This window comes from Syngnathus typhle, linkage group LG3 (assembly GCF_033458585.1).
Source record: "Syngnathus typhle isolate RoL2023-S1 ecotype Sweden linkage group LG3, RoL_Styp_1.0, whole genome shotgun sequence".
NCBI classification, from domain to species: domain Eukaryota; kingdom Metazoa; phylum Chordata; class Actinopteri; order Syngnathiformes; family Syngnathidae; genus Syngnathus; species Syngnathus typhle.
This window is the reverse complement of record NC_083740.1, coordinates 18,944,723-18,972,289: the sequence shown is the minus strand read 5'-3', so window position 1 is coordinate 18,972,289 and position 27,567 is coordinate 18,944,723. Positions and strand designations below refer to the sequence as shown.

General features: G+C 41.3%; 1 protein-coding gene across 5 annotated transcripts in view; it reads right to left on the bottom strand.

The window, feature by feature from the left end:
- LOC133151027 (potassium voltage-gated channel subfamily KQT member 5-like) overlaps positions 1–27,567 on the bottom strand; it is a 118,599-nt gene that overhangs the window by 56,455 nt on the left and 34,577 nt on the right. The window contains exon 1 of one of the 5 annotated variants that reach the window (XM_061273753.1): positions 14,248–14,349. The exons of the other annotated variants lie outside the window; for them this stretch is intronic. Within the exon in view, the coding sequence (XP_061129737.1) occupies positions 14,248–14,291 (44 nt within the window). The 5' untranslated portion in view covers positions 14,292–14,349. Of the gene's footprint in view, positions 1–14,247; positions 14,350–27,567 lie in introns of those variants that run through there. 5 annotated transcript variants of the gene reach the window in all.

Genomic DNA, 27,567 nt, shown 5'->3' with positions numbered 1-27,567 from the left:
CTAGCAAAAAATCACTGATAGCAGTTTTTTAGTGAATTATTATTATTTTTTTAATGCTGTTTTTAAATCCATTTGTTTTCAAAAAACTTATTTGGAATATCCATGCTTTACTACCTACTAAAGGCCAAAATCTTTTATGCAATGACCTTTACAGGTCCCTTATATTACTTCACACAAACACTACGTCCATCTGCTCCTGGTTCGGCCCTCCGGTCCAAATTTAGAACCTAGTTCGGCCCGCGAGTCAAAAAGTTTGCCCACCCCTGCTTTACACACTCTTGTCTGCAATAGTTTAGTGCTGGAACAGTAGCAGCAAAAGGTCGAGATTTTACATACACTGTCACTAAACTCGTGTGTTTTGGCCAAAGGGATGTCATAGCGCACACAGTAGTGCTGAAATATTTGCAGTTTTGCAGCCAAGCACAATCTATTACTTCCTGCATTCAAGTCATTACTGGTTATATAATTTCCCCCCAAATCTCCACAGCTGTATTGAAGTGGGGCCTGGGGACGCATTACTGTCAGCCCCTCGGTGCAAAACATGTTGTCACACAGTTGAGGGGAAGTCTTTCAATCTTGAAAATCTTTGCAAATCGGGATGTATAGAGCATTGGAATTGTAGCTGTGTGAAAATGGTGGGCGTACAGAGTGGGTCACTGTCCCACAGACTACGATGTGGATACAGAACAGGACAGTGGTGTTCTGACCCTAGAAAGACCCTGGTCGACATTCAAAATAAGGTCAATATTTTTCCACAAACCACAAGCGGTATCACAGCATTTTTGATGCGTTATCGCTTTTCACTGTAATGTAGCTCGATAAGCTATGAGTTCCAAGTGAATTAAAAGTAAAAAAGGAAGTATCAAAAGTTTCACTGTATCTGTACTGACATATTCAGTCATTTGAATCATGTGAATTTGACTGGAGGACATTATTTTGTGAGTATTGTAGAGCCGTCAGCTGAACAGCAAGCTCGTTGTTATGAACACAGCTACGCCTCTTGCATTTGCACAAGGTTGTCAGAGTGAAAAATAATAGTGACAATCAACTCCCTTAAACCATAGCACCACTCATGTTCTTATGCAGAATACATTTCCTTTCAAAGAGGGGGGCTGAAAAGCACAGTGAAGGTCTTTAAGCACTCTATCAAGTGGCGTTCTCTGTCATCCTTGGTGTTGTGATGCTCACTGTCTCGCTCCTCACTCCCAGCGCTACTGATTGCTCTGAACTTTCAAATGAGCAATTATATCTGATCGCAACTAACAATTAGGTGTCCTTACACCTAATTGAACATACAAAGCCTCTTTTGTAATTTTTCTTTTCAAATGCAACTCCTCCACACATGCATCACATCAGCCATCAAATGCCACCTCAAATGTCACATGACAGAGTAATAAAACTACCCTTGTGTGATCCACTTTGAGGTGAACGTAATGTGTGACCTACAGAGCCCAAGAAGTTAGAAAGTCAGTGTAACCCCGAGTTTTACAGAGGAAATGAACTAGGCAAGGAAGTGCCTTTGACGCACGAGAGCTCACTGAAAGACTGATGAGACATTGCGATGACAACATATAAATTTAGTTCTCCTATTTAATCCAAAACTGCAACTCCCAGGCTATGGAGATGCTGTCCATGGTCCTGAATTCAATCTGCGCCATTCTGGATTTTTGTTCCAATGTAAATTGAGCATTGATTGAAACTTTTAATATTTATCTCAGTCAAGAGTGAATTCACAATGATGACCAAAATAATTCTGATCACAAAGTTCTCTTTGCTATGTGAGTCACAATGGACCCACGGCTGTCTTTCCCAGAAAGCAAATTAGCCCCTTCTGTCAAATGTGACATCATTCTCCCAAAAACTTAAAAACACAAAGACAGTCCAAAATTTCAAAAATGTGATTGTCTCCAACTCTTTCATCGTCCTCTTTATACCACCGCTAAAACATTTTATTCATGTATGTATGTTGTGTTTTATGTGTTTTAGGTTGCAGCAGAATTACTGGCAAGACACAGATCCCTGTCTTTTATGTTTAACAATCTATCCATAATGACCATTAAATGACTCTAATGTCTTATTCTTGTCAGGGCACATAAAATCTGTCTTATTAGATTTGATCATGCCTTAACTTCCATGTCTTAATCAGTAAATTGTTTGCGTTCAATTCTTTCAATTAGGTTAAAACAATAAAACTAGCAGCTCTACGGGGAATAATGTACGTATTGTATGTATGTACTGTATGTTTGTATGTTTGTATGTATGTATGTATGTATGTATGTATGTATGTATGTATGTATGTATGTATGTATGTATGTATGTATGTATGTATGTATGTACGTACAAACATACATATTTACACGGCAACCATGGCTGTTGGAGTGGGCGGCGGCAGTCAAAAAATTAAATCCTGGACAATTTTGAAATTCCCACCCGACATTTGTTTCGATCTCAAAAGTAGGATATGTCCGGGAAAAAGAGGACGTCTGGTCACATTAAACCGGAGCAATAATAGATTCGAACAACCCAACGTGCAAGAAATGCTTGAGAGGTTTGAGGCTTGAGAGGCTCCATGACACTGCTGCTCTTTTGTTTACGTATATAGTTGAATATTGTTATTTATTATCAGTCTTGCTTGTTTTCATAGATGTGTGACTTGAAGGCTCCATGCCACTGTTACTCTTTTTTTAGTGTATAAAGTTTACTATATGGTTCATGCAGTTTTAAATACATTTGTGATTTTAAAAGTAAGTGGATTTTGTTGTTTTGTACCGTGGTACCAAATTAGTATAGAGAATTGTGGTAAATCACAGGTATCAGTAGGTACCAACTACTGAAATTCTGGTATCGTGACACCACTAACACTCGCACGCACGCTCGCACGCACGCTCGCACGCACGCACGCACGCACGCACGCACGCACACACGCACGCACACACACACGCGCGACATATTGGGAGAGACGCGTCATCACAAAACATATACTACCGTATTTTCCGCCTTATAAGGCGCACCTAAAAACCTAAATTTTTATCAAAAGTCGACAGTGTGCCTTATAGTCCGGTGCGCCTTATATATGGATCTAGTGATGAATTTGTTGATCCATACTGGTTGTACACAGTGCTCTGCCAAAATGTTTTAGTACGTTTTAGTACGACTAGTAAATTACAAGGTCGCATCGCTTCCCAACATTACGATAACTGTAGTCAGGGGGCGTCACCAAATAGCTGTTGTACCCGCGAGGCTATTTCATTTCAAAATAGGCTGCTCCGTTAATGTTTCGAGTAAATCTACGGATCGATATGGAAGGGAAACATAGGTAAGTAGTACCAATGCGTTAGATCGAACTTTAGTCAGTTCTGATCATTTTATAGGAGATCGTTTGAGAAACGCGATTGTTTACACTTTGCTGAGGCTCATGGGAGATTGCGAGCTGAGGGTCATGGGTTTTTGCGGATGGCTAATGCTATAACGATAGCTGCTATACGCGCGAGGCTATTTCATGTCAAAATAGGCTGCTCTGTTCATGTTTCGAGTAAATCTACGGATCGATATGGAAGGGAAACATAGGTAAGTACTACCAATGCGTTAGATCGAACTTTAGTCAGTTCTGATCATTTTATAGGAGATCGTTTGAGAAACGCGATTGTTTACACTTTGCTGAGGCTCATGGGAGATTGCGAACTGAGGGTCATGGGTTTTTGCGGATGGCTAATGCTATAACGATAGCTGCTATACGCGCGAGGCTATTTTATGTCAAAATAGGCTGCTCTGTTCATGTTTCGAGTAAATCTACGGATCGATATGGAAGGGAAACATAGGTAAGTAGTACCAATGCGTTAGATCGAACTTTAGTCAGTTCCAATCATTTTATAGGAGATTGTTTGAGAAACGCGATTGTTTACAGAAGGCTCGTTGGTTATTGGCTAGTGGGTGCATACCGTAACCCTAGTCAACCTCAGTTTGTTGCAGTAAAGCTTCTATTTTATGCGCCTTATAGTCCGGTGCGCCTTATATATGGACAAAGTTTTAAAATGGGCCGTTCATTGAAGGTGCGCCTTATACCCCGGTGCGCCTAATAGGGCGCAAAATACGGTATTTAAAATCCAAACAACAAATTTCTTGCTTTGAGGTAAGCCCTTTGGACTGCACTTTCCTAGCGAACTCTTCAAGATCTTTTTGGACACATTCTAATTGATTGAGTCTTTTGATCTGGTTGTATACCTACCTACCTACCTACCTACCTACCTACCTACCTACCTACCTACCTACCTACCTGTGTTATCTACAATCTTGATAATGTGAATCAGGTGTGTTGGAAGAGGAAAACATCTAAAACGTGCAAGATATCGGCTTTCAAGGACTGAAGTGTGACACCTGTGTTGTATGTCTTGAGTCTCTGAGTGCTTTTTTTGTCTCCTTGTTAGGGTTTCTTTGCACCTGTTGTCATCCTGGTCCCTTGTGTTTACCAATCAGCTCCCTCTAACCCGTTGTTTCTTGTCCAGATGTTTGTTTATTGTTTTGTCAGTTTGCTTATATTAACTTACTCATCCTCTACCAGACTCTTGCTCCACCCCTCACTAATATTGGGCCAGATCGGGGTAAACTACGACCTCAATAATCGCTACTCAATGACAAGTTACATTAAATAGATAAATGCTATGCTAAAAAAAAATCACAATCCGGAAAATTGATATACGGAGGTTCGCAAGCACTACGATTCCAACTGCAACTTGCTGCGGAGTTGTGTACGTGACAGATCAACTTGTATACCCCACAGCGGCAGAGCAACAGCATCAAATTTCCGGAAGTGACATCAGGATTCGCTACCCGTCCAATCAGTGGACAGAAAGCCAAATTCACATGAAAGTGCAGTGTTTGACCTGAAGATGGCGCCACAGATACAGTTTTTGCCCCAAATTCAGGCTTTTAACAAACATGCACTAAAATGCCAAAATAATGACCAGAACATGTAGAGTGTTAGCAGAGACCCATTTATACAGTTTATCAGCAAAAAAAAGTTGATTTGGGAGTGTGTACCCCTTTAAAATCCCATCTGTCTTCTTTCAATCATTGCTTTTGTTTGTGGTACTTGTTTTCACGTCTTGCTCATGTTTTCACTTCTGTTGCTGCATTTGACTGGTAGTATCTCTGAACAGACATTATTCATTTAATGAGATTCATCAATTTTACTAATCTTTGATGTTCACAAAAACAAAAAGCTTGACCAAGGTAATTTGCCACATCAAGCACAAATAAAACAGTCTGTGGAGAATCATCAGCAGGACACTGGGATTTTAGTGCTTGTGATGATGATCCTTGCAGTTGCGCTGTTGTTCAGCCAAGAATTCTATGCCCCGTTTATGTTAACAAGAAAATATCCCTCGATATACAGTCGACAGTTTCTTGGCCCTGTATTATTCCAATAATCTTCATGTAGCAGACTCCTGATTCTTGCCGGCAATAACAGGACTTAGATGGTTACGTGAACAGAAAACTTGATGATGCAACTTGCAGCGTAGTTTGTGATCAGCCGACTGAACCACAGATGATTTAACAAATTATTTCGGTTGCAAGAACTCAGTGTGATGGCATTTGAGGCACAGTCTTGTAGATGTTATTAGTGCAATATTCTAATCATCTTTCCTTAAGTGGGCCCTAAATAGTAATTATGTGTGAGAGAAACATCAAAATGTTGAAACAAAGGTTGAGAACTATTGTACTGTCAAATATTCACAAGAGTCAAATGTCATGTGCTGGGAGAAGCGTTACAAAAAATATCCTTCCTCTCTGCACAGAGAGAATCTTTCATTCTAACACATCAGAAGTATAGAAGTTTTTACCCTAATCATTCAGCAAAGAGTCTGTCAGATACTTGTGTTTTAATGTCTTGAGCTCTCCCATTCTCTCAGTGTGTAAAAAGCTGTTGCAATATAAAAATTCACAGCACAGCACAGCTGGGGTACAATTGAAACGTATGTAGATTAAAGGAACTGAACGATTTCAGTTTTACAGAAATACTACATTTCAACTTATTGTACGTTATTGAATAATTTTTTGTTGTCTATTGTTACACAGCTTCAAATGAATTCCAGTTAGAGAAGAAAAAAACCCTTTTTTGTCATGTACGCCAGGGGTCCCCAACCCCCGGTACCGGTCCGTGGGTCACTTGGTACCGGTCCGCCAAGCCGCACAGAAAAAAAAAACAATTTTTAATCGACGATCAATTAATTCAGGTCAAGACGCTCGCCCCGGTCACGTGACATGTTTCCCCAGTCTAGCCCGCAAAGCTAGCAAAAAGGCGTAAAAATTTATTTTGAAAAAATATTTAAAAAAACAGGCGATTCTCTCCCAATTACATCCGTCGGTTCAGGTCAAGACGCTCGTCTCGGTCACGTGACATGTCACCTCAGTCGAGCCCGCGAAGCAAGCAAATATGAGCAAGAAACAGAAATGTTTGCAAAACTTCTTCGGAAAGGGAAAAAAGCCCAATGAGGAGTTTGGGAGTGTTGTGGTGTCTTGCTCAATGACACTGCAGCTATGTGTCTGGGGAAGATCTTGAACCGGGGTCCCCACAGGGACAGGTGATCTGAGATCACCACTCGACCAGGATTGCCCGTACACAGTAATAATGTTTCAATGCCGTGAGCACGGTTTCTGCCAAAAGAGACATAAGTGATCATTGTTAATATGGCCCTCAGATGAGACCCGCCATTCATTCTCACTTCTTTAATTTGACTGTTCCTCACACCCAATTCCCATGATCTGGGTTACGGGAGTAGTCAGTGTCCAGAGCAGTCACTGGTGAGATTGATCTGTGTCATTTGCTGGGCTATTGATCCTTTTCCCCATTTGAAAGCGCCCACAGTGACATTCTCATCCAATCTCATTTCCTTCGTTGTGATGTGCTCAGTTCAGTGGCGACCCACTTTTAGAGAGTCTTTCTATTGATTCACCCCATTTATTAGCTTTCTCTGGTCAGTGGTGGCTCATTTTTTAACTGCGCTATGCCTCAAGGCAAACAAAGAAAAGGGTGTCTTGTGAAGAAATAATCCAACACCAAACAGTGGCACAGCCGTATTGAACGGAAGGGATAGACTTGGAGGAGAGTCAAGATTAGAAATATTTTTTTCAGAATAGATTTGACTAGAAAATGATGTTCTCGACACAACTCAATGGGGGAACGACCCCACATCACTACTTTATAATTGGTGAATGAATCAGAATGAATATCAGAAAACACACACACAGTAGCCTATACAAAACTGGTAACGGGAGCAAGTCAGTGTGTTTGGTTGTACTTTATTCTATATATACGTATATGTGACAATGTATAGTAACCTTTATCCACAAATCCATTAAAGTCTTTATCTTCTGTATCCAAATTAACAGCTGAACAAATTCACCATTAGACAAGTTGCCTCTCGTCATTGTGGGAGTCAGTCGTTGTCATGTTGCTCTTCAGCAATGATCCCGGCTTTCCAAAAAGCTCAGACAACAGTTAAAGCAGATGCCTTTGCCATGGCATCCACAATCCATTCACATAACTCGCAATGTGCATTTTCAAGGAAGCTACAGAGCGCATTCATGAAAACACAGACACTGTAAGCAGCTACAATAGGTGGTGCACCTCCATCTGCATCCCCTCCTGGACTATTTGTGTTTTCTCCAATCAGAAGCCCTGGTTCAATGCCGATGTACGCTGCAAAAGTCACTGTGTGCAGCATTCATCACATTTTGCAGCTGAAACAAACATCCTCAGCCTCATCAGAGTAGGGGACAAGTTTAAATCCAGAGGGACCTGGTTCATAAAGTCACCATCTATGGCAGGAGTGTTAAACTCTGGCCCGCGGGGCATATTTGGCCCAGAATGTAATTATATTCAGCCCACAAAGACAAATTGTGCATCGACTTGTATCAATACAAAAATTTCGTTCATACATTTACGTATTTGGGTTGACTTGACAGTCCTAATGCCCCTCAGAAGGAAACTGTGACTACGATGGGGCGCACGACAACAATTATATTGACACCCCTGATCTGTAAAGAGGGAGAAGACAATTTTGCTCTCAACTTGGACAAAATCAAAGAATTAATTGTAGATTACAGGCTGGTCATTTGTACTTGTTTTTATGTCAGTCGTATCATTTTATTTCATCGTATTTATATATTTATCATAAATGTATTATTTATTTATTTATGTATTTATTTATTTATATAAATGTATTATTTATTTATATAAATGTATTATTCATTTATATAAATGCCGGTCCGCGAAAATATTTCTGACATGTAACCGGTCCGTGGCGCAAAAAAGGTTGGGGATGACCACTCTTATAATGGAATAGAAAAACACATTACACACAGATTAAAATGATCATGAACAATCGCCTGTAGCAGACAATGCTATCGCAATGACTGCATGGAATCATGTAAAACCTTCCAGATGTTTGATGCGTTGGTCAGAAAGATAACTTGGGCAGTCCTTACCGTTTGTCTATGACTCACTTTTTAGTCTCTAGTTGCCGTTTCAGTCATTCGATATTTTGATTCAAAGTAAACTTAAAAATATTGTGAAACCAGAGATGGGCAAACTCAGAACCAGAAAATAAAAACCCTGCCAAAGTTTGTCTTTAGTCACAGGTGCTTCGATTCAAATAGCGGGTAAATGAGCTCCTTTCGGGACGGAAATGCAGATCTTTTGCATGCTCTTTTAGGTTAAGGTCTGATGAATGACCTGGCCAGTCAAAGTCTTCCACTCCCAATTGTTTATTTTTGTTTTGTTGGGAGTGTATTTTAGGTAATTATGTTGTTGCATGAAAAAGCTTCTCCTGATTAGTTTGGATGCATTTTTATATGAATTAGCAGACACTATTGGTTTGGAGACTTCAGAATTCATTCTGTTGCGACCGTCATGTTTTACAGTATATCACCATTGAAGAAATTGAAAGAGGAAATGTCATGCTGTCGTGTTTTGTGGGTTGTTTTTGTCTTGTCCTTCGTATTATCACTTCCTGTTTAATTTTGGTAACTCTCGTTTCAGTTCGTGGGTCCTTCCTCTGCGCGTCGGGCCACTTGACTTCCCTGATCCCAACTGTGTGCACCTGTGTCGTCGGCCCTAATTGTCTGCACTTGTGTCCTCCTCCTTCCGTGTGTGTATATAGCCTGCGTCTTCCCCTTGTCTTGTGCCAGTGCGTCTTGACCTGTCATGAACACTAGCGATCCCGCAGTCACAGAAATTCCCCGAGAAATCATAGATAGAAGATACCTTTTGCCCAGCTCTGTGTTTTGTTTCGTTGGAATTTTTGCCATAGTATTTCCCTAAGTTTGAGGCGTTTTTTTGTTTGCTGTTCCCAGCCTTTTTTCCTCATGTTGAGGCGTTTTTGGTTTTTGCCTTTTTGTCCCTCATCTTGAGGCGCCTTTTGTTTTTTGGCGCTGCCTTCCGTTGGAGAAAATAAAAACACCTTTGGTTGGAACTCTGCATTCGAGTCCTCTCCCTGCTCCAAGCCTGACAGGAAATATACATGCCATAGCGCAAGATTCAAACCGCTCATCAGCAAAAAGAATCGGAAGTCCAGATTGGATTTTGCAAAGTACAGAGATGAGAAATCTACAAAAGTTTTAGAAGAAAGTTTTTAACTGATGTGACCAAGATTAACCTCAAACAAAGTGTATTGTATTGAAAAGAAATAAATGATGCTCTCCTGGGATTCTAATGCAGACAAATTGCATAGAAAATAATTAGTTTTTTATAAAACAACAACACTAACATGGTTTAATTTGATTGTAAAATGATTTAACATGGTGTTTGGTTAATTTGGTTGCCTAAATTACAACGACCTTGAATATAACAAGTGTGTTCAGAATGTATACCACCACCCTATGCTTCAATGAAATAAAAGCCACCGCTAAAGACCTTATTGCCTTTTTTTCTTCTGTATCGTGGTCAGTGCAAATTTAGTGCAGTGTTTGCCTTTCTCAGGGTCAGTCACTAAGTTCCAGTTGGAATTGATTTTGCCTCTCACTGTTTCAAATCCGCTTGTTTGCAAAGTTGAACACTTAGCAGACGTTAACAAGGAAAGCGGACAGTGCAATCTAGGATTCCTTCCCAAACAAGAAAGTTGAAAGACAATGATCATCTTTTTGCTGCAGTTTACTTACAGCTCCACACACAGAGGTTTGAATGAAACGGTACTTTATGTATGTATTGAATATATTGGCTATATTCGTGCGCCAGATTTCACGAACTGCAAATAATTGTCATTATTAAGGTTGTATAACATTTATGCTTAGGATACAACTGAAACTAAAAATCGAGGTACATTTGTTCAAACACACGCTCGCTCACACACACACACACACACACACGTACGCACGAAACGTAACTATTAAATAATAAATGGGCTTTGAAAATGCTGGCTGTGGTAAAAGACTGCGTGTTTTATTATGTTGACAGCCAAGCAAGCCATTCCTAAAATATGATAGGGGGCATTAAACATTTAAAGAACATCGGTTTTAATATTCGAATATGGAATGGATAAGCTGCTTTCAAACAGCATACTAGTGTATAAAAGAAATACCATCACTTTTTTTGCTGAAGTTGTTGCCATGATATCTAAACAGGTACAGTATTTTTAAGACAAGTTCGATGTTATACAGACAAATGCCACTTGCAACTATGTGCCAGCGTTTTAGCAAAAGTAAAACTTTTCTACGGGAACTGGGTACGCATATGACAATGTGGAGGCACAGCAGAGGCAGTCCTCCACTTGGTCTGCTTGGTGATCCAGACTGGATGAACTAACCACGTGTGGTAAAATTACGAAATGAAGGTCATACCATTGTTACAGTTTCCATTCATAAAATTTCTCAATTCTAGATGCAGGAGACTACCGTTTTTTTTCCATGTATAATGCGCCCCCATGTACAATACGCACCCTAAAAATGGCATGTCGATGCTGGAAAAAAGCCTGTACCCATGGATAATACGCACCCAAATTTCGACTCCTACTTAAGTCCGTAAACGTAAAATTATTTCAGAAAAAAGATCATCTTTGGGAACAACCGGATGTTATTCTGCCGGTCAGTATCACTGCGCATGCAGTAGCAAACTCGATAGCGAAGAAATATGTGAGACTCTCAACGGGATCACCAATATTTGAGTGAAGTTCCAGTTATTTATCACAATTATTTATTATAATAATAATAATAATAATATATATAATAATTATTTATTTATTATTCACAATTGTCATGGTGATCTTTCTGGTGATTTCTTAACTAGGCTGGATGTATTTTTTTTGTTGGCGTTGATTTCGCCGACTGCCCAGAAAGGCACCACCGCGATCAGTTAGGTTAAGATGAAAAGAGAGGAAAGTGACGTGCGGACGTGTGAAAAAGGCGGCTCTGTATGGGAGAGAAGTTGAAGAGGAAAAAAAACACCCTTGAAAACCAAAACCCTTGTCGTGACTCGGAGCCGCAACAGATGTTTCGGACTTGTGTAGGGTACATTGTGACAGCAAACGAGCAGTATTACCTGTAATACGCATTTAGGTAGCGCAGTGGTCCCCAACCTTTTTTGCGCCACGGACCGGTTACATGTCAGAAATATTTTCACGGACCGGCATTTATATAAATAAATAATACATTTATATAAATAAATAAATAAATAATACATTTATAATAAATATATAAATACGATGAAATAAAATGATACGACTCACATAAAAACAAGTACAAATGACAAAAATAAAACTCACCATTACGTTGAATTAGTGGGAGCGCTGAGTTTGTTTCTCAGAAACGAGCGGGTCCCATCTAGACGTAATCAGAGACAATGACACCCGAAGTGATTCAGGTTTGTCTTTTATTGCAGGATGCTTGGTCTCCATGTGTTGAAGCAGTTTTGAATAATTCATTGCCCGGTTAGTTAGCCTGTCGCCACATATTAGCTTTGCAGGCTCGATTGGGGAAACATGTCACGTGACCGGGACGAGTGTCTTGACCTGAATTAATTGCTCGTCGATAATTATTATTTTTTTCTGTGCGGCTTGGCGGCCCGGTACCAAGTGACCCGCGGACCGGTACCGGTACCGGTCCGGGGCCCGGTGGTTGGGGACCACTGAGGTAGAGAACTGAAGTCTCGCTCTTTATATAACTGACGTGTCTTGCGCATCCGTTCTGCGCATCTGTAATGGCGGCCTCCGTATGATATCCGGTTTGCGATGGACATTCAAAAACAAACAATATTTGACAATAACACACCATCAAGGATTGCACCATCGCATCAAACAATATGTCGTCAATTATGAATTTCACTGACTAAGTGTGTTAGGCAGGATAGCTGAATGCGATGCGCATTTGACAACAAACAAGAAGAAAGGTGATTTCAAGTTTTATTTCGAGGGAGATTTTCTTCAAAAATTGTTGTACCCATAAATAATACGCACCCAAGATTTTAGGACAATAAATTAGTTAAATTTTGCGCATTATACATGGAAAAAAAAGGTAAATCAGGCTGTCTTTATTTGTTGGCAGGATTGGGGTGTGTTTTTTTTAAATTTCAGAGTGTAAGAATGAGGGAGCCACTCCCACTGTCTTTTGACTCTCCTCCAAACACACACTCTCCAGTCTGTGACTCGTGTGAATTTGTGGTATGTGACATTCCCCACTGCACACCACTGCTAATTGGGATTAGCATATTGCACACCAAAACAATACTGCGGTGTTAAGAGTCCGCCAGGTCCGGTGGCCTTTATACACCAAAGGCCCAGTAATCCCTCTGTCTCTGAGAGCAAAGCTGATTAAATGTGACGGAATGAAGCCCATTATGAACCATCTACAAACTCCACAAATCTGACCATGGTACACATACTGGAGCTGAGCATCTGAGCCAGGGTAGGCAGGCAGGTTGTTTGGACTAGTCAATTAACACTACTTGTTGATTCGTTTCCCATCGAGTTCCTTGCAAGGGAACATACGATCCTGACAGTGGAACAGCAGAATTGAAACACGCATCCACACTATAAAATAGTGTTATTCAATTAACGACTTGCGCACCGCATGCAGTCCAGAACCAAGCCCCTTAGTGGGCCAGCCTGTGGTCCAGTTTGCCTTAACTGAAACGCATTCAAGAGATATAGAGGGTACTTTGGTTTGCAAGATTTACAAAAACACTAACCCGTAACCCCACAGTCTAAACAACAACAAAACAGTAAACAACAAAACAGTAAACAACCAAATCCACATTAACTGAGTCTGACTGACGTGCAACACTCGCCCACTCAAGTGCTCTGCTCCTGTTTTTGTGCCTCAGTCAGGTCTATTAATCAAAATGCGACAATGAGGAAATAAGCAGGACACAATTAGTTGAGACTTGAACTGTACACAAGTGGAAATACAGATTTGAGACTTCCTGCCGAGCTTGTTGCCAGAGCACTCTTGCAGAAACATCCACATTATCAACTAGGCACCACACATTCTAAAAAGATCCAAGGTTATGCTGACACAAACAACATCCAGGCATTTCACAGTGCCATCAAATCGCTCCATGGCCCCGGCAAAAACATGCCCGAGCATGGGCCGACCCAGTTTGTATTGATGACAGGAGCGCACTGATAAAGTGCCACAAAAGAATCCTAAATTGATGAGACGAGCATTTCGGCACCTTGCTCAACAGGAATAAAAGGTCAGATGCCTCATTTTTGGGAGCCTTGCTGCCATTACTGTTCATCAGTGCTCTAGCACCCACATTTTTTCAGGATGCAAACTACCAGGTGAAAAAAAATGCAAAATCTATATGGATTTAAACATATATTCAAAATTCTTTATATTTCCAACAACTGCTGGTGTACTTTGTGTAATTGCATGAACCTGAACATACCATACCACTACAATTATCACCACTCACATTGTATGCACATCTTGAGTCAAGAGGGTATATTAATAAATAACCTACATCCTACGTACTCAGGGACAACATATATATGTGTAGGGAAATTCACAAGGGTGTTAGCTGTAGTTCCAAAAGGGAAGAAAATGTAATCTTACATTGTCACGACCATGATGAGCACAGTTCTTAGAGCAACTCGAAAAGTGGAAGTTGTCTTTCGCAGTAGTTACCCTGCATTACTGGATTAGATTTTAAACTTCACATGACAATATAATTGTGTGTCACTTATTATCCTGTCAAAGGGCACACTCCACTAACCTGACAGCCATTGAATACAGCAGACAGTAAAGTGCTGTTACCTCATGTCAGTTCCTGTAAGACTGGCTTTCCACTTTATCAGCATTGAGGATCATATGGTTTCCACGAATTGCCTTTTAAACCAGTGAATAAGATGAACATCTACGATAGGCATTCAGCTCTGACAACAGAAAAGAGAACCAAAGAAAGGGGGAAGATTTGGTCATGCATGCAATCAAATAAAGGACACTGCGGATGATGGTGTCATTGTTACTGCAGATAGGAACATCAACACCTAGCCTAAGGGATTTGAGAAAATGTATTGTTTGGAGAGACCAAAATGAACCTGGAGCATTTGACAGCATTTGTCATTCTTACGTTGCTATTGCAACATTGACATACAATCATACAATTCATACATTTTCATTCCGATATTCCGAGTGCAAGTCTAGCGCAGTGTAGTCTAACTGCGCATGGTGGGGTTTTCTTTCTTTTGGTATTTTGAAATGTGTTGAGCTGGTAGAATTGGGCGTAAAGGGCGCATTTGCGCCTTTGTGCTCTTTTGTGGAATGGAAGTAAACATTTACCAGCCAGTCCATGCCATATTGCTAATTTGCATCAAAATCAAGGCGGTTAAAGTGCAAATCCGAGTATGCCGTGCCTGACATTGAGGAAACAAAAGAATCACCCAGCTTGTGCATCGTACCCGCTTGGAAGAGCAGAGCACAAAGTGCTGAGCTAAGCATAGCGCTGACCCTAACCCGCCGGCTTGTCTCATTGCCTTACAACCTCAATGTAAGGTATAACTGAGACTGGCATCTTTTTGAAAACACATTTGCAGATGTGCTGATAGCCGAGACAGAAATGCACATTGAGGCGTAGCACGTCTACCAAATTCACAAACACGCCAAACTAAACCATTGCCCCTGCACGAAAATGACGATGCGCCTGCTTTTATGCCTACTTTCTGTCACCAAATTAGCAGGTACGTTGGTGGCGAGATTGCGTTGTTCGCCGGCATGCTCAGTTGAGCACAACATTGCCCCGAACACGCTAGACTAGACTGGCATTGGAACAGAAATGAAGTTCCGCCCATTTTTGCGCCAAGGGCACAAAATAGGGCCCATAGAGTTTGATTAACGCAGTGAACAGTAGTTAGTTGAAAGCAACAACAATTGGAATAAATTGCTAGGCTGAGGTGGCCATTTCAACAATGGTCTATTCAAACTGTGAGAAAAAATGTCAGATATTCTGCAGTAACTATTACGGCAAAGAAGGTCTGTACCTGTGGGCATGGACTTTGGTGACCCAATACAACACCATCAGCTCTGCCTAACTGACAAGGTGACCTCAGTAACCTTTGATCCTCAGCAACAAATAGTCTGCACAATGCGACATAACAACTGCAATGGAAAGCAATTGACCTTAGGCCTAATTCAAATAGAATAGCTTTTTCACCATGCTTATGGTCATTTTTGTATAATTTCATAGAATCATGGAAATTCAGCTTGTTCCATCTGTAACCATTTTTTTCCAATCTACCGTAATTTTCGGACTATAAATCGCTCCGGAGTATAAATCGCATCAGCCATAAAATGCCCAAAAAAGTGAAAAAAAAAACATATATAAGTCGCTCCGGAGTATAAGTCGCATTTTGGGGGGCAATTTATTCGACAAAATCCAACACCAAGAACAGTTACTAACGAGCAACAACAGGCTAAACCAGGGGTGGGCAAACTTTTTGACTCGCGGGCCGAACTGGGTTCTAAATATGGACCGGAGGGCCGGACCAGGAGCAGATGGACGTAGGCGTTGTGTGAAGTCATATAAGTGACCTGTAAAGGTCATTGCATAAAAGATCTTGGCCTTTAGTAGGTAGTAAAGCATGGATATTCCAAACAAGTTTTTTGAAAACAAATGCATTAACAGCATTCACATTTTCTTAATAATAATTCACTAAAAAACTGCTATCAGTGATTCTCATAAAATACGACACTGTTATTATGAATAACAATCTCCATCACTTCAGTGCCTGCAGGTCAGATTAATGAAAGATGTTTATCTTATGAGATCACATCAAACGGCAAACATTCTGACCAAATATTTTTCATCTTGAAGAATCGGTGAAAGCATACATCCAAATAAAGTAATCAAAACAGCAACACGGTGAGGGGTATCTGAAAATCAGAGCAGAGTTTTAACTCGCAAACACCTGGTAACAGAGGTGAGGAAACGGAAAACACTTCCTTAAAGTAAGCCTTAAGAATTTTACAGGTTAAGATTAGTCGCAAATAGGTGGTGCATCAATGTCCTTGAGCATCCTGCATTGTTTGAAAATGAGAATGGTCGCTAGTTTCAATCCCTGCTATGTGTACAAATCATATTCAAAATGCATTTTTTTACAATAAACTTGCGAGCCTCCCGTTCATTTTCAGTGGGAACAGTGTTGTTGGTGTCCCTTTTTTGCTAGTGCGTCATAGTCTGGAGTAAAATTTGTTGTGGCAATTCTTAAGCGAGATCCGAGGTGTTGGTCCGTTTACCTTGATCTGTGACGGGTTGATGTTGACGTTCATGTGGCTGAACGTCACGTCGCGTACGTCGAGCCAAATTGGCCACTCTTTTTTAACATTCGGCACTCATTTCTTTTTTTTTCGGGCCACTCATTTTAATGGTAGGATTCCAGGGGAAGGTTTGTGGGTGGCTTTAGCGCAAAACTGCATCTGAAAGCTCAGCGCGCGAATTATAAGAACGCTGTCGTCAAAGCCCACGCTCTAAATTCGGGACTGATACGAATAGAGCGAGAGTGCGCCAAGTTCGTACTACTGAGTACGTACACGCACTTGTGAGTGTGCACCGAGCTTTCTGACACGGCTTCCGGTAGTAAATGCGCAGGCGAGCGCTTCGCCATCTACTGGGAAAACGCAGTCATTGCAGGCAAAATGACCAAAAAAAAAAAAAGTTTAATAATACAATTTGTTCAGGGTTGGCGGGCCGGATTAAACGGTCCCGTGGGCCGGATGTGGCCCGCGGGCCGTAGTTTGCCCACCCCTGGGCTAAACGATACGGTATGATAACGTGACAAACACAAACGAGGAGCTGAGAACGGGCCTGACGTAACATTCAGTTATTTAAAAAACTATTACAAAAATAACACGTTAATAAAACCATCTGTGTCACTCCAATTCATTAAATCCATCAATCGTCCTTGGTCAACAATGCGTGCGCGCCGCTAACGGCTCTTGCACTTCAAAATATTCCACAGGCCCATATAACGATATATAAATTATATATCAAATAACTATTATATAAGCAATAATGTTATCAAACCATCTGTGCACTCTAAATCATTAAATCCATCGATCAAATTCCTCGTCCTTTGTCTCTGAACAACGCCGCGCGTGCGCCCTGACGTCAGCCTCGTCGTTATTCCACAGATTTACTATATTGTACATTTGTATATTGTATATTGTAGCGTTAACAAAGTTCAAGGAAAGACGTGGGTTTGGTAAACGGCTCTTTATTTAACAAAACAAACTTCCAGGCGTGTGGCGGTGTGGACTTCCAGCCACGGAAGTGGAAGAGAGCTCCATAGAATAGGACCGGGCGTCCGTAAAAGCCATGACCGAGCCCCATCCACCGTCCCCGGGCAGCCACCCGGCCGAGCGCCGGCCCTCGACTTCCATCCACGGAGGTGAAAGACAGCTCGGTAGAGTAGGACCGGGCGTGCGTAAAAGCATTGTCCGAGCCCCATCCACCGTCCCTGGACAGCCACCCGGCCGAGCGCCGGCCCCCGACTTCAATCCACGGAAGTGAAAGAGAGCTTCGTCGAGTCAATCTTTGTCCTTTCTGTGAACAACCGCCGCGCCACGCCGCGTCGTCGCGCTGCCGACGCGTCGTCGCGCTGCTGACGTCACTTGAAATTCAAATTACAGTAATCCCTTGCTACATTGCGGTTTGTTTATCGCGGTTTCACTTTTTTTTTTTTCTTTGAACATTTTTGAAAAAAAACACATATAAGTCGCTCCTTATTATAAGTCGCCCTCCCACCCAAAATGTGAAAAAAACGCGACTTATAGTCCGAAAATTACGGTAATTTTTGTTTCTGTATATTTTGTTGCAAACCATACAGACAGGCTAAGAACACACATAGTGGCATAGAAGGGAAGATGTCAGAGTTCATGGCGCACACTGATGCTGCGCCACCTAGAGCTAGGAAGCAGACTAGTGTCTCACCATTTTCTTGTGTGTGCAAGACATAAATCGATCCTCTAGTACCAAAGCCCAAGTCCTTTAAATTGCCTCATTTGCTATTTCTAAATTGAAAACAACTGGCAGCACAGTAATGTCCCAAGATTCTGATAATTGTATTTTAATTCCTTATCATGTCTTTGCTGTTTGCAGATTACTTGGGCTAAACTAGATTCCAAATGACATAAAGCATAGACTCACTTACTAGAGTCTGACTTGAAGAGGAAGTAGCCAAGGAAATGAGGCCAATTTCCCTGCAGGGGCTCAGTAACCAGGAGAGTCTAAACAAGTTCTACACAGAGGAGATATCAAACTGCTGCCTAATAGCTTGACCCTCCTACATCCTGCTAGGTGTCCCCATGGGAGTGCTACGAGACCTCTGACTTTCTGTTTTAGGTGTCCTCCTCTGACTTGGCTTTGGCTTGGACATTTTTAGTTTGTCTCCCGCTCGATCCTGGCCCTATTTTCAGACAAACGTGCTACTCAAAATGCTCAAGATGGCCATAATAACTTAAAAGCAAGATATTCAACTTTGGTAATACGTGTTGTTGCTGTAGAACAGCAGCAAGAAGAAATGATGCTTTGGCCAGACGATTGGGGCCTCTAAGGGAAGCTTACTGTGCGTCTAGTGGCAATAAAAAAGTAAAAATACAACAGACATCAGTTGCATGCACAAAGTGTGTAGTGCAGACTAGTACAAGTTCAAGACTTTCCATCCAAACACGATAGAAGGAGTAGGCAAGCGTCTGCCAGCAGGAGTAGCACACTCTTTTTCCACATGGGAGAAGTTATGGAGTGATTTAGATGTCATCCAAAACCAACTCATTGGGCAGGAAATGAGCGGTGTGTATGGACGCGTGTGCGTCTGTCCAGTTAGTCAGGTCTACTTCGCTTACAGAATACAAGCACAGCACTCATTCTCCTTCGTCAGCAAGTGTTATATGCTGGTGAAGGTCAGACTAGGTGAAGCGTGGCAGTTTTCAGAGTTGTACTTGACACAGCCAGCTGCTACAGAGGTTAGGCACATACCATTGCGAGCTGAACTCTCACAATAACTGCGCCTTGGCTCAAAATTAGATCCGGAATGGACTCTTCAGTGAGTCAGCTCCAAAGTCGTATTTCATATCTTCAGAGTTGGCGAGTGTGGATATTTTTGATTCACCATGAAAAGCTTTCATTCATATCTCAATTGTTCTTGGCATCCAGGCACAGTGATCAGGGAACAGTGACATATGCAGTCAATGTTGATCAGAAAACAGCGACGTAAATAACATATTCACAAAATAGCAGTGTGGCACTTCATTGAAGCCCTAAAAGCTTTTAGCTGTGAGAATATCTGTGTCAGAGCCAGTTCAGCGCTCTCTTGCTGGCTCTAATAATCACTCACTCAAAATTGACTCACTCTAAAAGTGCCTCTGTCTGACTTTGTGGGTACAGACAGGTGGGTGGGGAAAGCGGATAAGAAGACAAGTTATGCAAAAGAGATGAGTAAAATACGTGACACAAAAAGTTCAAGATTTTTTTAAGGTGAGAGAGAGAGAGGGAAACAGTGACAGAGTGAGAATTAAGAGGTACAAGAGTTCGTGCATGACCATAGTGATGTTTCTCTTTCACCTCCCCCTCCTTATTTTCCGTCTGAGTAACACGGTCCTCTGGCGGTAAGCCTGAGACCATCAACGTGTTTCCATTTGGCTGTCTGGTTGTCTGCCATGCTGTTTATCAGACTGCCTGACTACAGATTCACACTATCTTCCTCATCTTCCATCCGAGCTTTCCATCATCAAGTCTCATCCAGTCATACTGTTTGGCTCTCTGGCACCATCCCTACATAGGCTAGACTCGGAAAAACAAACTACACCAGGTATAACAGCGACAGTATAGGAGATACAGTTCTTTATTTCACTGTTTAGTCGTTATTAAAGCTTATGAATCCGCTTGAAACTAGCCATGTGGAGCCAACACACAAAATGCAGACGCGCGCACAGACACACACACATACACGCGCACATACGCACATACACGCACGCACACACACACGCACACTCGCACACATGCACACACTACTGACTTTGTGGAAAAAGTAAGGAATTGGAAAAGTTGCCATCCGTCTGGATTATGCTTTGGTTCATGGGTGAAAGGGCAACTTGAAAAGCAACTCAAGTGGAAACATTCTATTGATATGTGGTTTTTGGCTCTACAAATAAATTTGTGATTTTCACGTGTGTTTTCCGACTCCACAAACATATTTGTGACTTTGACGTATTTTTCTGATGCATAAATAGTATACCGTAATTTCCGGACTATAAGCCGCTACTTTTTGCTCAAGTTTTGTCTTTTATTCTTGCTGTAGTCAGTTACGGTTCATTCACTCTTTGCATGTGGTGAGTTTTGGTAAAAGATTATATCATCCACATTTGCCACTGAACTACACAAATAACTTTGTCTGAGGGTGGACTTGGACAGTTTTCAATGGTCCAATTTCATTGGTCAGATACGCCTATCGGTTGGTCTATTGGTTGTGTGAAGCCTTGTCAGTAAAAATCCAATAAACCAATCAATAAACCAGGCTACAGTAAAATGCTGTAGGATTCTATACATGCAAAAAACATTTCATGGCTTGTAGTCATTAAAGTACAGACATACATATTTTACAGACATGTCGTGCCACATTACTCAATGCCCCACAAAGAAACTTGGATTCAATTAGAAAGTATGCATTATTTGTATACTACTATTACTACTAGTAGTATAGTACTACTACTACTACTTAGATTACTAACATTGGCGTATTCGTTGCCTATAGGCCTGTGCACCTAAATTATATTCAGTAAGGCTGTGATGGGCTTTTGCAGATAAGACTGGCCATAAATGAAACAAAATAACACCATTATTTTTATTATATTTTTGTGTCTGAGTGATAAACAATTTAATAATAACAAATGTAATTTAATATTATTTATTTTAATTAATATTTCTTAATAGCTATAGTGATAAAATAGAATACAAACACATATAGGCTATCTTTAGATTTGTGCCACAAGAGAAAGCACAAGCATCTTGATGTGCAAGCAGGGCAGCCCATGGCCCACCCATGGGGACTGGTGTGCATATCACATGCAATGCCAATCTCCAGCTATTAATTTCATCTCTGTGTAGGTTTGGGGCACTTTATGCTAATTCATAACACAAATTCAGTAGCAGTGAACAGCTTGTTATAATTGTTTCTGACGGGGAACAGCTGTCTGCTCTTATTTGACTTCAGAGCACAGACGAAAGGGGGCCGAATGAAAGACAAAACAGTAAAAGAAAGATCTCCCTGGTCAGGGTTGTTGAGGCTTTGACATGAACCATACTTTCACTCACAAACATGACAAAGGCGTACTTGCCAAATCCACAGCCCTGTCACGTTAAAAATGAAAGTTCAGCAGCACATACTGTACTGTAAATACTAGGGGTGTAACGATACATCGATACACATCGATTAATCGATATAATGCTCTACGATTTATTGGCATCGATGCTAAAGGTAAACATCGATTTATATCGCCGTGTTTGACCTCGGACATTAGACGCGACTTTATTTTGAAATCCAGTTCATTGTTGCTTGCTTCCTCTCTCCGGGAGCAGTGCGCGTTGTTGTGTTGTGAGCAGAGCACGCACGTGAAGGGGGAGGCGACAACTAGTACGCGGCTCCTGGGCTGGCGCTATGGTTAGTGTCCAAGAAGACGGGGAAGGAAATTCGCTCCCCTTTGGGCTTCAAGTCATTCGTTTGGAAGCACTATGGATTCCAAAGAAAAGATGGCTTAACGGACAAGACACGTGCAGTTTGTAAATCCTGCCATGCGGTGATCAAATATTCAGGGAGCACAAATCTCGCCGCACATTTAAAGAAAAACCACGACATCAAAGTTCAGTGTTAAAGTAAGCAATTTGTATACTACAATACTCTTGTAATTTCCTAAATAAAGAGTTTGCAGTACCTTGTTGATTTTGCGTATGAATTGTTATAAATCAGGATATTGTTCCATATTTTTTATTTAAAAAAAATAAATAAATAAAATAAAAAATCGATCGTAGAGCACTATATCGCGATATATCGTGAATGAATCGCAGCAGGCTTTAAGATATCGGCAAATATCGTATCGTAGTTCTTTATATCGATATTATATCGTATCGTGACAAAACTCGCGATTTACACCCCTAGTAAATACCGTAATTCTCGGACTATAATATTTTTTTCATTGTTTGGGTGGGGGGGTGACTTATACAGAGGAGCGACTTATATGTGAATTTTTTCACAAATTTTCCAAAAAAAAAAAAAAAAGTGAAACCGCGATAAACGAACCGCGGTGTAGCAAGGGATTACTGTAATTTGAATTTTAAGTGACGTCAGCGCGCGGCGGTTATTTACATAAAGGACAAAGATTCGATCACGGGATGACGAAGATGACAAAGGGCCCCATGTACTACCGGCATAATTAGCGGCTTTGTTTATCAGTGACACGGAGGATGAAGAGTTTGAAGGATTTAATGATTTGGAGTGACACAGAAGGTTTGAAAAACTATTATGGCTTTTTTTTATGGCCGAGTAGCTGTCCGGGGACGATGGATGGGGCTCGGACATGGCTTTTACGCACGCCCGCTCCTATTCTATGGAGCTCTCTTCCACCTCCGTGGCTGGAAGTCCCACCTCCGGGAATGGATGTCCACGCCACCACACGCCTGGAAGTCAACGCCGGTTCTTGGGGCCGTGTGACGGTGAACTATTTATGTTATTTGATATGTTTTATTTCGTGTAGCAACTTGTATATGGTTTTATTGTTACAGTTCAGTAGTTGTTGGCTCGTTGAACTCTTGTTTTGTTAAATAAAGAGCCGTTTACCAAACCCACGTCTTTCCTTGTACTTTCTTAACGCTACGATATAGTTATATACTAGATCCGTGGAATAACGACGAGGCTGACGTCAGGGCGCACACGCGGCGTTGTTAACAAAGGACGGGGAATTTGATCGATGGATTTAATGATTTTGGAGTGCCACAGATGGTTAGATAATATTATTGCTTATATAATAGTTATTTGATATATAATTTATATATCGTTATATGGGCCTGTGGAATATTTCGAAGTGCAAGCGCCGTCAGCGGCGCGCACCCATTGTTGACAAAGGACGATCGATGGATTTAATGAATTGGAGTGACACAGATGGTTTTATAAATGTCTTATTTATGTAATAGTTTTTTTTAATAACTCTGAATGTTACGCCAGGCCTGTTCTCAGCTCTTCGTTTGTGTTTATGTCACCTTAGCATACCTATCGTTTAGCCCAGGGGTGGGCAAACTACGGCCCGCGGGCCACATCCGGCCCACGGGACCGTTTAATCCGGCCCGCCAACCCTGAACAAATTGTATTATTAAACTTTTTTTTTTTTGGTCATTTTGCCTGCAATGACTGCGTTTTCCCAGTAGATGGCGAAGCGCTCGCCTGCGCATTTACTACCGGAAGCCGTGTCAGAAAGCTCGGTGCACACTCACAAGTGCGTGTACGTACTCAGTAGTACGAACTTGGCGCACTCTCGCTCTATTCGTATCAGTCCCGAATTTAGAGCGTGGGCTTTGACGACAGCGTTCTTATAATTCGCGCGCTGAGCTTTCAGATGCAGTTTTGCGCTAAAGCCACCCACAAACCTTCCCCTGGAATCCTACCATTAAAATGAGTGGCCCGAAAAAAAAAGAAATGAGTGCCGAATGTTAAAAAAGAGTGGCCAATTTGGCTCGACGTACGCGACGTGACGTTCAGCCACATGAACGTCAACATCAACCCGTCACAGATCAAGGTAAACGGACCAACACCTCGGATCTCGCTTAAGAATTGCCACAACAAATTTTACTCCAGACTATGACGCACTAGCAAAAAAGGGACACCAACAACACTGTTCCCACTGAAAATGAACGGGAGGCTCGCAAGTTTATTGTAAAAAAATGCATTTTGAATATGATTTGTACACATAGCAGGGATTGAAACTAGCGACCATTCTCATTTTCAAACAATGCAGGATGCTCAAGGACATTGATGCACCACCTATTTGCGACTAATCTTAACCTGTAAAATTCTTAAGGCTTACTTTAAGGAAGTGTTTTCCGTTTCCTCACCTCTGTTACCAGGTGTTTGCGAGTTAAAACTCTGCTCTGATTTTCAGATACCCCTCACCGTGTTGCTGTTTTGATTACTTTATTTGGATGTATGCTTTCACCGATTCTTCAAGATGAAAAATATTTGGTCAGAATGTTTGCCGTTTGATGTGATCTCATAAGATAAACATCTTTCATTAATCTGACCTGCAGGCACTGAAGTGATGGAGATTGTTATTCATAATAACAGTGTCGTATTTTATGAGAATCACTGATAGCAGTTTTTTAGTGAATTATTATTAAGAAAATGTGAATGCTGTTAATGCATTTGTTTTCAAAAAACTTGTTTGGAATATCCATGCTTTACTACCTACTAAAGGCCAAGATCTTTTATGCAATGACCTTTACAGGTCACTTATATGACTTCACACAACGCCTACGTCCATCTGCTCCTGGTCCGGCCCTCCGGTCCATATTTAGAACCCAGTTCGGCCCGCGAGTCAAAAAGTTTGCCCACCCCTGGTTTAGCCTGTTGTTGCTCGTTCATGTCTGTTCTTGGTGTTGGATTTTGTCAAATAAATTTCCCCCCAAAATGCGACTTATGCTTTCACGTCATTGTGCATTTTATGGCTAATGCCACCTATATTCCGGAGCAACCTTTATTCCGTAAAATACGGTACATACATAAAAGAAGATGCAATAATGATCTCCACTTGAGGCTGATGTAGAGTTGCCATTTTTAATTTTTTTCTGACATCCAGGAACGCTAGCTAGCGAGTCGGTCGCACGCCATGCTCGCGAGTCATTTTGTGCACCTAGGAAATATTTGTGAGTTAAAAAAAGTGTTTAAAATGTTGATTTACAGTTCCTAAAATCCCTACACAATAGCCAAAATCCATATAATAGCGTGCAGATGTCGATTTCTTTTTGTGGGGGGGTTTTTGCTATTAAGCCATGCCATTATTAACCCCACAAATGCTTCCCACCCTATTTAACTTTTAAAATGCAATAATAATATTGAGCTGCTGAATATAAATGTGCATTCATAAATTGATGAGCAGAACATGCTCTGCACCCCAGCAGCACACATGGACGAGGATGACAAAACGCCGGCTTAATAACTAAGTTTTTATTTTTATCTTTGAATGACTTACCTGAACCAGATCCTGCATCTGATTGTCGCCAGATGTGCCATCCTGGGCCAATACTGCTTGTAAATTGTTGTGCAAACATAAAGGTAGTTGCCGACTATTATTTCTGCTTCTCACTGGCAGTTCCAAACAATTTTACCTGGGATGTCGAGGAGCTGGCAGGGTGTTCAATTGCGATTATTATATAGATTAGGCAAGGGGGGATTTGGAGGGTGACGAGCCTTACTAGGAGCACGTTCTGAAATACTCTCAGAGCGTACACTACTTCACTCCAATTGTTCGGAAACTCAGAGCATTGTTGAAATGTGCTTTTCAATTATTCAGAGTGCACCAAAAACAGAGTGTCGTGTCCGTTCGGTGATCATAATGGGGGCACGGTGTGCCAGTGCATCAAGCAGCCCAGATGGAAACAGTTCAAGCACCAGCTGCTGATTGGTTTAGATCAATGGTTCCCAAACTTTTGCAGGCTGGCGCCCCCTTGGCTCCCCAGTGAATTCCTAGCGCCCCCCCCACAGACACTTATGGAAACAAACACCTCTTTCTTGATATTTGGTATGCTGCAATTTGAAAAGAGAAAGGTTAAACACAAATGTGTATTTCACAAATAAAACCCAATTTAGTAAACCAATTTATTTTTTACCGCCCACTTTGGGAACCACTGGTTTAGATCATAGGCTGCGTTCAGAAATTAATGGAAAAGAAGTGCGCCCTGGCTTTCTGAACACACACACTCAAAGTAGTTCACGGGCTTTGGTGAATTTCTGTTTTTTCAATGACCCAACACAAAAAATAATTCATTTAAAAAATTAACATTTTAACTTAAGAGGAATAAAAATACAAATAAATACCACAAAACAGTGAGGCAAAACTGTAATACCGTTTTTTTCCGTGTATAGTGCGCCCCCATGTATAATACGCACCCTAAAAATGGCATGCTGATGCTGGAAAAAAGCCTGTACCCATGTATAATACGCACCCAATTTTTATGATTTTTTTTTAATTTTTTTTTTTTTTTTAAGTCCCAATGATCGTCACACACGCAGGGAGGCAATAGGTCCCATTTTTATAGTCTTTGGTATGGTCTTAACTAGGCTGGATGTAATTTTTTTTTGTTGGCGTTGATTTCTCCGACTGCCCGTAAACGCACCACCGGGCTCGGTGCGCGCATGTGAAAAAGGCGTGCGGACGTGAAAGAGGCGGCTCTGTATGGGAGAGACGTTGAAGAGGAATAAAACCACCCTTGGAAACCAAAACTTGCCCCTCGTCGTGACTCGGAGCCGCAACAAATGTTTCGGATTTGTGTAGGGTACATTGTGACAGACAGCAAACGCGCAGGTGATCGAGCAAGCGTCTGATACGAGAGCATTGCAGTCGTATGGAGCGTGTTTGAAGTGAACAGCAGAGACGAAAGGAACAAGGCAAAGTGTTGTGAAATAAAATATGACCGACCTGTAATACGCATTTTGTTATTTGCTGATTGAAACTGCTAATTAAACTGTGAATTGAAACTAAGAGGTGGAGAACTGAACTCTCGCTCTTTATATAGCTGACGTGTCTTGTGCATCCGTTCTGCGCATCTGTAATGGCGGCCTCCGTATGACGTCCGGTCCGCGATGGAGATTAAAAAACAAACAATATTTGACTATAACACACCATCAAGGATTGCACCATCGCATCAAACGATGTGTCGTCAATTATGAATTTTACTAAGTGTGTTGGGCAGGATGGCTAAATGCGATGCGCGATTGACAACAAACAAGAAGAAAGGTGATTTCAAGTTTTATTTCGAGGGAGATTTGTCATGTCTCGTCCCCAGTTTTGCTATGCTAGTTTCTGTTCGCGTCGCCCCTCTCT